The sequence below is a fragment of the Malaclemys terrapin genome, chromosome 16, assembly GCF_027887155.1.
Source record: "Malaclemys terrapin pileata isolate rMalTer1 chromosome 16, rMalTer1.hap1, whole genome shotgun sequence".
NCBI lineage: Eukaryota > Metazoa > Chordata > Testudines > Emydidae > Malaclemys > Malaclemys terrapin.
This window is the reverse complement of record NC_071520.1, coordinates 962,150-974,881: the sequence shown is the minus strand read 5'-3', so window position 1 is coordinate 974,881 and position 12,732 is coordinate 962,150. Positions and strand designations below refer to the sequence as shown.

Sequence of the window (12,732 nt, the reverse complement as noted above, 5' to 3'; positions counted from 1 at the left end):
TCAAGCAGTGACCAGAGAGGTTCTAACCCTGAATTCTCCTCTCCCCAGCTCATCCCACAGACCCAGCTCTGGGCTCGCTCCTCCTCCAGGACTGGCTCCAAGGACGGCATGATGGACCCCCAAAAGGCTTCCACAGGGTGAGGAGGCCTGCTCTAAACACCCCCCGTCCCTCCCCAGCGAGGAGCTGTAGGGCTTGGTTTGCATGGAGACTTTGTATGGCAGGAATGGTGTCCCTAGCCTCTGTTTGCCAGAAGCTGGGAATGGGTGACAGGGGATGGATCACTTGATGATTACCTGTTCTGTTCATTCCCTCTGGGGCATCTGGCACTGGCCACTGTCGGAAGACAGGATCCTGGGCTAGATGGACCTTTGGTCTGACCCAGTAGGGCCATTCTTATGTGACTTTCTCTGCCTCAGGGGCTGCATCTCTAATGCCTTGTCCTGCTTCTCCTACAGCAACCCTTCCCTCGCACACAGACCTCCAAGCAGCACAGTGCCCCATCGGCTTGCGAGTGGCCAAGCCAGCAGCCAGAGCACAGCACTCCAGAGACCGCCAAGCAGCCATCTAAAGCCATCCTCCGCAGAGGCCACGTGGAAGGCAATGTCCTGCGTCTCCCTTCCAGTCGAGAACTCGGCCATCAACACTTACGCCAGACTGAAAGGGAAAGGCAGCGCAGCCAGAGTCCAGGCCCGCTCAGCTCACAGCCCCAGGAACCACCAGAAATAGAACCCCAGGAGAGCAACCCCTGCTGGAGGTGTTCAGCTAGGGACACAAATAAAGCTGTTTACTGTTCATCCCCAAGGCTCCCTCCGAGTGCAGGGCTGCTGTCTGTGACAGTGAAAGAGCCGCAAAAGGGCTGTGCCACGTGGGAGCCCAGGGCTTCTCTGCCACTCACTGCTTCCTAACTGAGATGGGCCACTTGCTGGAGTCAGGTAGGTCAGCTTGTGGGGGACACAAGTTTGCAGATGACACTAAACTGGGAGGAGTTGTAGATACACTGGAGGGTAGGGATAGGATACAGAGGGACCTAGACAAATTAGAGGAATGGGCCAAAAGAAATCTGATGAGGTTCAACAAGGACAAGTGCAGAGTCCTGCACTTAGGATAGAAGAATCCCATGCACTGATACAGACTAGGGACCTAATGGCTAGGCAGCAGTTCTGCAGAAAAGGACCTAGGGGTTACAGTGGACGAGAAGCTGGATATGAGTTGACCAGCATGCCCTTGTTGCCAAGAAGGCTAACAGCATTTTGGGCTGTATAAGTAGGGGCATTGCCAGCAGATCAAGGGATGTGATCATTCCCCTCTATTCGACATTGGTGAGGCCTTATCTGGAGTACTGTGTCCAGTTTTGGGCCCCACGCTACAAGAAGGATGTGGAAAAATTGGAAAGAGTCCAGCAGAGGGCAACAAAAATGATTAGGGGTCTGGAACACATGACTTATGAGGAGAGGCTGAGGGAACTGGGATTGTTTAGCCTGCAGAAGAGAAGAATGAGGGGGGAGTTGATAGCTGCTTTCAACTGCCTGAAAGGGAGTTCCAAAGAGGATGGACCTAGACTGTTCTCAGTGGTACCAGAAGACAGAACAAGGAACAATGGTCTCAAGTTGCAGTGGGGGAGGTTTAGGTTGGATATTAGGAAACACTATTTCACTAGGAGGGTGGTGAAGCACTGGAATGGGTTACGTAGGGAGGTGGTGGAATCTCCTTCCTTACAGGCTTTTAAGGCCCGGCTTGACAAAGCCCGGCAGGGATGATTTAGTTGGGGATTGGTCCTGCTTTGAGCAGGAGGTTGGACTAGATGACCTCCTGAGGTCCCTTCCAACCCTGATATTCTATGACGTCATGCCTTGCAAACAGCATCTCCTCTGGTGGAGGAAGAATCATTGGCAGCTCCACAAGGAGAACCAGCCGGACCTCCCGGAGCAGCAGGATGGCTGCTGTGAGGGAGGCTGCCCAGGAGGAGGTGGGAAGGACGAAAGGACTGAGGGATCTTCTCAGGGATCCAGAGGATCTCATGAAAACAGAACCCATGTGAAAGGCTGTGTGCTTTCCCACCTTCCAGCAGGAGAGATCACTCTGTTCCCACATAGGAGCCCCTGGGGGGGGGGGGCTAGGAATCAAGAGCTCCATCACAGCCTGGATCATACCCCCTCCTGTGGTTTAACATCCAGTGCTTGCTGCACACCCCTGCCCCATCCTGGTTGGGTTTTGACAGCACATTGTGCTGCAAGGGCAGGAGGAAACAGGGCAGAGAGTTGAGTTGCAATAAAAGATTCAAGAGTTAAGACTTTTAACCAGTAAGATTGCAGTTGGCAAATGACTGCGAGAAAAGGGGTGGGGAGAACAGGAAGGACTCTATTGAGTGACTGCTATATAAAAGCATCCACTGTTCTATTCATTTTCAATGGGTCTGTTACCAAGTTAGGCTCTGAGAAGTTAGAGATGAAAGACTAGCTTAGATCAGACCATCCTTGCCCCTACAGGGAAAGGGCTTGGTTTCCAGAGGGAGGACAGAGCTGTTAGTAAACTAGTATTTTACATTTAAGCTTAGACACTCCTTAAAGAGCCTCTGACAATTACTTTATTACAATTCGTGAGGCTTCCCACCACCTATTTTATGTTGGTCAACACCCTCTTAAGAAATTGCATGTGCAATTTCTCCTCCCTCCTTTATCCCGCATTAGGCAATACCATTTGTCTGAGGGCTTTTAATAAAGCACAACCAACATGCCTCCTCGATCTGGGTAACAGCACAGATTAGCAGCAGGGAGAGCTCTGTGCATCTGCAGGGGGCATGTGCCCATTTCATATCTCATGCCATAGCACCAGTTTACTGGACTGAGGGAGATTAAGTGTCATTGGAACCCACAATAAGATTCATCATCAGCAGAGATGCCTAAAAACTGAACCAAAGTGAGGCTCAGCAGATGTTCATTAGCCTAGTCTAGAGGACTAAGCCCATGCCACTGCATTCTATGCTACATTCCACACTCCCAGGCTTGAGTCATGGCATTGCAGCCTGTGGAAACTACAGTGTCCAGCATGCAGTGGGCTTCTGGTGGAATTCTCTGTATTATACTAGGCAGAAGGCAGGCTAGATGATCGTAATGGTCCTTCTGGCCTTGAAATCCATGATCCTTCATCGGACTAGCCAGGCTGCATTGCATGCAGGTTCCTGTAATCCTCACCAGTGTGGCCCTTGGGTAGGTATATTTGCACATCCAGATGAAGCCGGGGAAGGCAAAGGGAGCTGGCTACATGCCAAAAGGTTTGCTCTAGGAGAGAGGCATGGGCTAGCAGCCTAAGCATAGGACTGGGAGTCAGGGCCTCTTGAGCTCTGATACCAGCTTGGCCACATCCACCCTCTGGCAAGTTACTGGACTGCTGTGTCCAACCTGGAGATCACACTATCCCTGACTGTGAGCAAAGTACTGTCTAGCATGTATCATGGCCTGATATTTTTATGGACCCTGAACCTGCAGCTAAGGCAGTAACCAGGTCACCACCTTGAACTCACAGCAAGAATCAAGCCAGGCTCTTTTCCATGGCAAACACCCCTTTCAACTTTTCTGTTCTTTTGGGAGGGACCCTTTCTAAGTGGCAGCTGGAGACTAGGAGAGAAAGGGGCTTGCTAGCCAGGCGGAGGGAAACTGAACCCATGCAGGGAGTAGCGGGAGGAAATCAGTGCTGGATTGTTCTGTAAAAGAAACAGCAACAAGAGTAGTGCAGGTTTCTCCTTGCTCTAGCTTTAATAGCGCAGGCGGCTTTACAGACATGTACAGTGCATCAAATCCAGCAATCTCTGGCTGCTGAGTGGGGCTGGGACCCAGCCAGGGCTCCCAGCAAAGACCTGGGCACTGCAACACAGCCACGGATATTGTTCCACCCCGCAGCTACCTCATGCCATTCTCTCTAATAAGTTAGTATAAATAAAGCAAGCATTCAAACCCTCCCCACTTCCTGCCCCTGCCCCTGCCCTTCAGCAAGGTGATCTGCCAAGGGCCAGTGAGAAGGGAAGTACGTTGAAAGATGGTAGATCAACGCAGCTTCCAGGCCCCCTCCCCTGCTCCAGGTGTGGGCCACCACTCTGTGAGGGATGAGAGGGGCTCAGCGCTGCCTTCGGTTACACCCAAGCCACCCTGCTGAGATAGCCAAGGAGTAACCGAGAGCTGAGCCAGCCCAGGGGCTCCTAGCAGCAGTCATGGGAGTATAGAAAATAGAGATTTATAAAAGGAGAGAGTAATTGTCCCTTAGGAGCACTGGGCGGGGGAAAAACTAGCCTGCCCCAGGGAGCACAGGGAAATCAACTTACAGCAAAGTGCTCGCACCAGCCACATGGACCAGCCTCTCCCATCGTCGCTGGAGCTTCCCCACTAACCCTTTAAGACTTTGCCTAAGAAGTCTGGCATCCCCTCCTTATTCCCCTGAGGGGGTCTCAGATGCCTCCTTAGCTTCTGCCCCCCTCAACCCCCACCCCTCCAAAGACGCTACACTAATACAGATCAGCTGCCCAGATGCACCCCCTCCCCCTACACACATACTCAGAGGCCAAGTTCTGCCCTCCCTGATCTCGGGGGGTTTGCATGGATTTAAGACAGGTCAGAATTTGGCCACATCCATCCCTGCCTTCTACCCCTGCCAAACAGGGCCGTCTGAGTGCACTCTAAAGGGAGTAGAACCTTTTCTCCACCACAATGCTCAGGTTCTCACTCTCTGCTGCCTGGGGATAACTGCTGAGCTGAGCATACAGCGCTGTGGGTCTGCCCAGCCCTGGGGACACATGCACAGTGCTGCTGCTTCCCCCTGCTCAGCCACCTGCTGTGCTGATGGAGCCACTTCCCTGGTGCCCCCATCCCCTGGAGTGCAGGTGGCTCTATCCCCGCAGTATGTCCATAGGCCAGCTAGCTCTCACCGCAGCAGTTACCTGGAAGGGAGATCAAGAGGGTCAGTAACCCCTTCACTGCCAGTGAGCTCTCTCTAGGGAAAACAGGGCAAGAAGCTGCCACGGGATCCTAAACCCAAGCACACAGTTATTGTGTACTTAACACACCTCCCCAGAGTCCCTCTGCCCCCCCAACACCGCACCCCTCTCCCAGAGCCCATAGCCCCCAAACCTCCCAGACCCCCTACTGCAAGTCTGCTGAGATCACCAAGGTGGGGCCTGGGGAGGCAGTGGCTGGGAGACCTGGCCTCATATTTATGCCACAATGTGTGGACAGCCTGTTATCCCAGCTATGAGGCTCATTTACTGGGTCTGTCCCGTTTCTGCATGTCACTGGGGGGGGCGGGGTGTCAAAGGAATCCACAGCCAGGTCAGCCCCAGTCTGACGGTGCTGTGCTGGGATAAGCCCAACAGTCACTGCCCTCCAGCAGCCGCCCCCAGGAACTTGCAGGGCTTTGCCCACATCACAGTGAGAGGCCTGAAGCCTCAGGGCCAGCACAGGCAGCTGTAGAGGGGGCCACCCTCTGATGCCACCCTCCACTCTCACCCAGGATGTTGTGCTTGCACAAAGGGCAGGTCTGTTGCAGGAGCAGCCACGGATCCACGCAATCCCGGTGAAACTCGTGTGAACACGGCAACACCCGCAAACACTGTGGGCAGGAGGCGAAGCAATGAATGTCCGGGACAAATACATGCATCACAACAGCCATCTTAGCACCCTGCCTTGGAGATGTGTCAGGCCAGAGCAGCGAGCCAGATAGACCAGTATCTGCCTCCCTGCTGCAGTGGAATGCACTGATAGGCCAGCTGGGGAGACATCTAACCACCATGCAAGTATTTGAAAGGGGCAGGCACAGCGGAGCTGCTGGCAGCCTGCTAGCTGAGGGCAGAGGGTGGGGATTGCTCTAGGCAGGGAGCACTGGGATGGAGCTGAACATAGGCAGGAACTCTTGTGCCCAGAGGAGAATCCATACCCAGGTTCTGCCATGGGTTAGGGGTGATAGCTTTAACTCGCCTATGACTTTTCAGCCCAGCTTCTGCCACTGGCTAGCAGGCTTCTCGCAGACCTCCTGTGTCTGTCCCTAGCAGCAGTCTGGCAAGGCTGGTGCACAAGTCACTGGTCCCAAGACCCCAGCACGTCTCACCCCAGCCAGGCTCTACCTGGTTCTTGTGGAACTGGTCCAAGCAGACAGCACAGCTATCAATGTCACGGGCCTGGCTCCAGGGGTGTTTGCCAGGGTGGTAGCGCCGGGTCTTCAGTGCCGACAGCCTCCGCAGGATGTGCTGCTTGAGGTCCAGCTGGGAAGGCAGAGCACAGAGTCAGTTCCCAGCTGCACGTCCCCAATGGGAGCGAAGAGGAGAGGAGCAGAGGAGTGAGCCCACCTCGGTGTCCTGGTCTTGCTGGCCCTGCCGGGACTGCCGCTGGGCCTGCACAATCACACCCGTGCACAGGATCAGGGCGATGAACAGGATGGTGTTCCACAGCTGCTGAAGGTACTTCTGCAGGGCCAGCACACAGGAGCCATTAGGACACACTGGGGACTCCATTCTCCCCTAGCTCAGCTGCAGCACCCCCCTTAGGATGGGATCCCCTTTGGTACTTGGCTCTACTGCTCTTTCATTCACCCCTAGGGGTGCTATTGAGGAACATCTCTCCCTCCCTTCACTACCTGAGGCTGGGACTCTGCCCCGTGACGGGAGTCAGAGCTGATCCCCTGGTTGACAGAGCACCACACTAACCAATGGGCTGCTCCAGACACCAGATAGAATGGAGCTCTTTATCTTGCTGGAGCTCAGGGAGCCCGGGGTCATACATGTAACCACTTGCAGGCACTGTGTGCCTGGAACCCCAGGGACACCCTTCAGCAGCAGCAACACAAACCTGGACCCGCGAGCTGTTCTCGCCTGTGCAGATAACTCCTTGCCACTCTCCATACAGCCCACCCCGGGACAAGCCACAGGTCGACCACAGCGTGAGAGTCACTCCCTGCAGAGAAAATACAGCAGCATGCATCAGCCAGCGACAGGGCAGGGCAACACCAACACATGGAGGCAACAGTGAGACCACGCAGGGGCAACAGGAGATAGCAGCACGAGATGGCACTGGGTACAGGCCATACACAGCATCATGTCACAGAGCAAGGAGGGCAGGATCCTGCTCTAAGTGGCTTGCCTGGCATCTGGTCACCTCAACAGGCACTGCTTTACCAGACAGATCCTGACAAAGCGAAGGGAGCCTGGAGTAGAGCAGTGAAAGCGGCCAAGTTAGGAGGGAGCCTATGTCTGTCTATAATGTGGCTAAGTGACAACAGGACCTGAGTCTGCAGTTAGTTGGGGCCCCCTAGGGAACAGAAAGCCGGGTAATGGGGTGAAGTTAAGGGAAAGTTGGGGCTGAGATGGAAGGAAGGATGGCCTAGTGGGTAAGGCAGTAACCAAGGATTCAGGAGACATAGGTTCAATTTCTGGTTCAGCCCCAGGCTCTGTGACCTGGGGTAAGTCATTCAAGCGACTCTGTGCCTCAGTTTCCTCCATCTGTAAAATGGAGATAGTGTTTCCCCATCTCTCAGGAGGCTGAGGATAAATACATTCAGTAACGTGTGCCCAGATAAATTGCGTATCGAGGTAGATAGTTGCTCCTTGGCAGTGAGGTGTGTCTGGCTGTGGAATCAGCTCGCAAGGGAAGTGGTAGAAGCCCAGCAGGGCTGGGCCATTTCACACTGGGTTGGAGAAAGCATGAGGCCAGGATGCTATGATCTCACACACACATTCCCCAGTCTGAGCACCCAGCCCTGAGCATGCATGTACGCACGCCATCCCCTTCCTGCTGAGACTATGTACCAGGTTCTCCAGCAGCATCGCTTGGTACGTGATCTTGGCCGTCACCCGCAGCCCCCTGTTAGCAAAAGTTGAAAACAGCGTTAATCCCACAGGTTCCCTGGGCACAGGCGCCTCAGTCATGCAGCCCAAAGGGGCATGGACGAGGAGAGCTCAACGTTCTGTGGGTGGGGGATCCCAGCCCACCTCATCCTACCACCCAGGCTGCAGCTTAGGTGCCCCAGGAATATCCCCTAGCCTGCCTCTCATGTAGAGGATTGCCTGTGAGCTATGGGTCACAGGACAGCACAAAAGCCCCCAGGAAGCCAGGGAACCCACATAGGAAATAATCAACAGAGGGTCCTGTGGCACCTTTAAGACTAACAGAAGTATTGGGAGCATAAGCTTTCGTGGGTAAGAACCTCACTTCTTCAGATGCAAGTAATGGAAATCTCCAGAGGCAGGTATAAATCAGTATGGAGATAACGAGGTTAGTTCAATCAGGGAGGGTGAGGTGCTCTGCTAGCAGTTGAGGTGTGAACACCAAGAGAGGAGAAACTGCTTCTGTAGTTGGAAAGCCATTCACAGTCGTGTGGTGTGACCAGGGTGGAAGCTGGAGGCATGAAGGTAGGCGTAGCGGTCGGTGGGTTTTCAGTATAGGGTGGTGCTCCCAATACTTCTGTTAGTCTTAAAGGTGCCACAGGACCCTCTGTTGCTTTTTACAGATTCAGACTAACACGGCTACCCCTCTGATAGGAAATAATGGAGCCCAAGACACATACACAGAGGGCAAAAGGGAGGCAGTAAGAGAAAGGAGCACTGGGACTGACTCCTTGAGTGACCTGGGGCAAGGTCACTCTGTGCCTCAGTTTCCCCACCTGTAAAATGGTGGCAATGACACTGACCCTCCCCCCACTTGTGGGGGGGCTGAGAGGTGAAACAGATGTCTGCAGAGTGCTGTAAGTGCTCAGTGTTCTACCCCATGGGGCCCCCACCCCAAGGCAGTCATGAGGCCCCATCACCAAGGGAGCTGCTCTCCCAGGCCCCACCAACACTTGGAGGCAGCTGTTAAGCAAAGCCAGGCTCCATAAAGAACATGGAGGACAACTTTTGTCATCTTAGCCCATCAGCTGATCATCATGGTCCAGGGCTGGATCCTCTCAGCACTAGTGCTCTGGGCCTCATTTTCTTGCCACTTCAGAAGATGCCTGCTACAAAAACACTGGCAGGAAGCAGAGCTGGCCACTCCTGGTGCCTTTCAGCATTTGTATAAAGCCCAGTTCTCAAAGGTGGCCTTTGGGGGCACTGTACCAGGTTTGAATGGCTTGGAGAATGAACAGGGCTGTCCCTAGGAGGGTGTGGGGCCCGGGACAAAACAGCCTGTAGGAGCCCCCCTTAACATTTTTTATGCAGGTGAAATCTGGTGTGAGGAGGGGACACCAATACTGGGGGGCAAGGGATGATGGAGTCTCACAGGGTGGCACCTATGCTAGGGGTGAGGGGGCCCCCTGTGTTAGGGGGTCCCAGAAAAGGGAGGGGTGAGGGGCGCAAGGGCAATGGATGGGGTCAGTCTGGCGCTGGTGTGTTCTGGCAGCGCTAGGACGCTGGTGGCCAGTGCAGTGGCAGGCGAGCAAGAAGAAGAAATACAACGCGTGCTTCCCGCTGGTGAGTGCGGGGCCGAGCCCTGCTGATGGTGCCAGGCCCCCCACTAACTCCCTGAGCTGGCCTGGCCCCCCCAAACCTCCCCGAGCTGGCCTAGTGCCCCCCGCATGACACATGCACACCGAAGCGCAGGTCCCCCCAAAGCACAGGACCCGGAGCGGTCACCCCGATTCGCCATACCCAAGGGACACACATGTGAATGGGACGACAATGCAGCCCAGACAGCACCACACACAGGCCGGCAGGGCCCTCAAGGAGGCAGAGGAGAACACACAGAGTCCTGGCTGGGTCCCAGGGTAGCGTGTGTATACCAGCACAGGCACTGTGGGGCTAAGGCTCACTCTCCCCCCCACACACACACTTTTCTGGAGCTCGGGGTAATGCGTGTGCATGCACACGCGCGCACACACACACACACTACAAAGGCTAAAGATCACACACACACAGCTTTGCTGAAGCCCTTGACAGTGCTTGTGCATGCACACACACCCCGAGCCCTGCAAGGCCTCAGCATTCTCCAGCTGCCCCCACCCCCCCAATTCTTACCGTAGCAGAGCCCCGAGAAGCCGGGTGACATTATCTGAGGTCTGGATCACAATCACAGGCTTGGACAGCACCTGGGACACATCCATCTGCAGCAGGGTGGAAAACGACAGACATGTCAGCAAGGCCATGGAGCCAGCCACTGAGCCCCCACGGCAGGGTCACGGGGAGCCGGCACAACGCTCCTACCTCTCGAATCGTGTTCTGATTCAGCACGAGAATGAGCAGGGCTGATGCTCCCAGAACTAGGGCTCGCTTCATCTGTGGGGGGAGAGTGCACAGGGCCAGGGAGAGAGATAGTTGCACACGCTATGGACCACACACAAACATGGAGGTCAAGGGAAGGAGATAGGAGGCTGGGCCCAGCAGCCTCAGGACAGGGTGGGTGGGCAACCAAGCCATTCCCCCCCAAACCCAGGAGATTTTCCTGAGGGTCACCCTCTGACTCAGGCTCAGTGAGCCAACCTGTAGTGATAAGAGGAGTCCTGATCTCCCGCCCGCTGCTGGCGTTCCAGGAAGTCACTCCAAGGCAGGAGTAGCCTGGCTCCAGTTTGCCCTCGCTGAGCGCCTGCAAGGATCCCCTGCTGCCAGGCAGAGTCCTAGGGAACATGGGACTGACTAGATAAAAGGGTTGCCACTGCCAGAGGGGCACACTGCGGGTCCCAAGGGGGCACTGTCATAGGACACACCCAGTGCTGGAGACCCTGGCACCAGGGGTGAAAGTAACTTACAGGATTTACCGATCAGCTGGAGTCCTGAGGGGATCATGGCCTCATCTGGAAAAGGCGTGGCCTCAATCGGAAGAGATGGGGCCTCTCAAGATTTAAAGGCCCTGGGGCACCGGCTGTGGCTGGGAGCCCCAGGGCCTTTAAATCAAACGGGGGCTCCCAGCTGCAGAGGTGGCTGGGAGCCCCTGGGGCTCATGGGCAAATTAAAGGGCCCGGGGCTCCGGCCGCCGCAGCGCTCTGGGCCCTTTAAATCCCCACCGCAGCTCCAGCTGGGATTTAAAGGTCTCGGGGCTCCCGCGGCTGCGGGGAGCCCTGAGCCCTTTAAATCCTGGCCCCTGCCCGGCCACAGGAACTGCGGGTGGGATTTGAAGGGCTCAGAGCTCCACACCGCTGCAGGGAGCCCAGAGCCCTTTTAATCCCGGCCGCGGAAGCTGGTGCGATCCGGCACAGCGTACTGGCTCTTACCGGTACACCATACCGGACCAGCTTACTTTCACCTCTGCCTGGCACACACAAAGGGGCACATGTGGAGGAAATCCCTACTGCCATACTCCACAGTGGGTACCCAGGGGGCAATGCCATGGGGAAGCTACTGCTGCCGCTATCCCCAGGAGAGCACTGCTGTGGCCCAAGGATGACCCACTGAGGCAGCAGGGAGTCACCTTGTTGACCATGGCTGCAGTGAAGGACTCCTCCTTGCTGCCCCTCGGGATCTCTGCCTGCTCCTCCCCCACCGGCACCACCGCAATCCAGCTGTTCTCTCCCTCCAGCTCAGGCTCGGCATCTCCCATCTGCAGGAGAAGAAGCTGTCAGGGGGCTGCCTAGCCCATCTCAGGGCCCTAGGCCCAGCCACTCGCCTGCAGGTTCCTAGCAGCCAGCTCCCCAAATGCAGCCCATGAGAAAGGCATCATGCTCCCTTTGCCGCACTCTTGGCAGGGGCTCCATGTACCATCCACAAAGCCACGCGGCGTCCTCTGCCTCGCTGCCTGCCAGACAACTGGCCAGGGCTGGCCGTGGGGGCTGAGCCCGCTGCCCGCCTTGCCCGGCAGTTTGTCTCATTGTGTCCCTGGGTCTGGCTGGGACCTGTTGTCTCTTGTCCGGTGCTTGCTCCCGGGCAGGGCCCTTCTCTGTGCTGGGTTGTATAGCGCCTGGCACCGCAGGGTCCAGGCCATGCCAGGACCAAACCCAGCCTGGACCTGCCCAGGAGCCACTGCCCGCCCCAGCCTGCCTGGGCTCGGCTGGAGCCCGTGGGCCGGCCCCCCAGCCAGCCAGCCCCTTCCCTGGGGACAGGGGCAGCGCCCCCGAGCCGCTCCCCAGCCAGCCAGAGAGCGCGCTCCCCCCGGCCCGCGCTCCCGGGCTGCATGGGGCCCCCGGCGCGGAGCGGCCAGGCCCGTACCAGGAGCAGGCTCCCCTCTATCGCCTCCTCCCGCGGCGGCGGGCCCCGCTCCGGGCCCGGGTCCGGGCGGCCCCCCAGCAGCGCCCCCTGGAGCGTGTAGCCCCCGGCGGCCGGGGAGCGCGGCTCGGCCCCCTCCGGCTCCCGCAGCGCCAGCACCTCGACCCGGGCGGCCGCCGGCCCCGCCAGCGACGGGCCCAGCGCCGCCACGTGCCCCAGCAGGACCGGCAGCAGCAGGCGGGCCATGGCCGCGCTCAGTGGGGCGACGAGCCGGAGCCGCCGAGCGAGGAGCCGCCGCGCGCGCCCGCCCGCTCCCTCTGCTGGGCCTGGAGGACTCACCGGGCCGCCGGATGCCTCCCCGGGCCTCGGGAGGACACCACACGGGGTGGGACATAGCCCCGGGGAACCCCAAGCAGAGAGCCCCCTTAGCCACGGGGGGTGGGAGAGGGCCCCCCAGGCAGAGAGGGGAGAGGAGAGGAGAAACCCCATAACCATAGTGGGGTAGAGACATGCCCCTGTACCATGGAGATCTACACCCCTAAAACCAGAACCCAAATGGGATAGTCACCCCACCCCACATTCCCACAGGAGCGATACCCCAATAATCACACCCCCCCCCCCCGAGCCCTGTTAGACCATGGGAGAC

At 57.1% G+C, this 12,732-nt stretch overlaps 2 protein-coding genes across 9 annotated transcripts in view; one reads left to right on the top strand and one right to left on the bottom strand.

The window, feature by feature from the left end:
* Window positions 1-2,383, top strand: part of CCDC157 (coiled-coil domain containing 157) — a 28,738-nt gene extending 26,355 nt beyond the window's left edge. For 4 of the 8 annotated variants that reach the window (XM_054006916.1, XM_054006918.1, XM_054006917.1 and 1 more), the window contains exon 10: window positions 457-2,383. In XM_054006916.1, the coding sequence (XP_053862891.1) occupies window positions 457-906 (450 nt within the window). In that variant the 3' untranslated portion in view covers window positions 907-2,383. Of the gene's footprint in view, window positions 1-48; window positions 138-456 lie in introns of those variants that run through there. The other 4 variants (XM_054006921.1, XM_054006925.1, XM_054006924.1 and 1 more) reach the window with 3 other exon arrangements.
* A 1,345-nt stretch (window positions 2,384-3,728) lies between these two features.
* RNF215 (ring finger protein 215) lies at window positions 3,729-12,340 on the bottom strand. The gene is made up of 10 exons (XM_054006927.1): window positions 12,090-12,340; window positions 11,356-11,484; window positions 10,155-10,226; window positions 9,969-10,054; window positions 7,785-7,839; window positions 6,829-6,933; window positions 6,330-6,446; window positions 6,108-6,245; window positions 5,494-5,596; window positions 3,729-4,928 (listed from the first exon to the last, which is right to left on the bottom strand). The coding sequence occupies exons 1-10, from the start codon at window positions 12,330-12,332 to the stop codon at window positions 4,906-4,908; spliced, it is 1,071 nt and encodes a 356-aa protein (XP_053862902.1). The 5' UTR covers window positions 12,333-12,340; the 3' UTR covers window positions 3,729-4,905.
* Window positions 12,341-12,732: the final 392 nt, after the last annotated feature.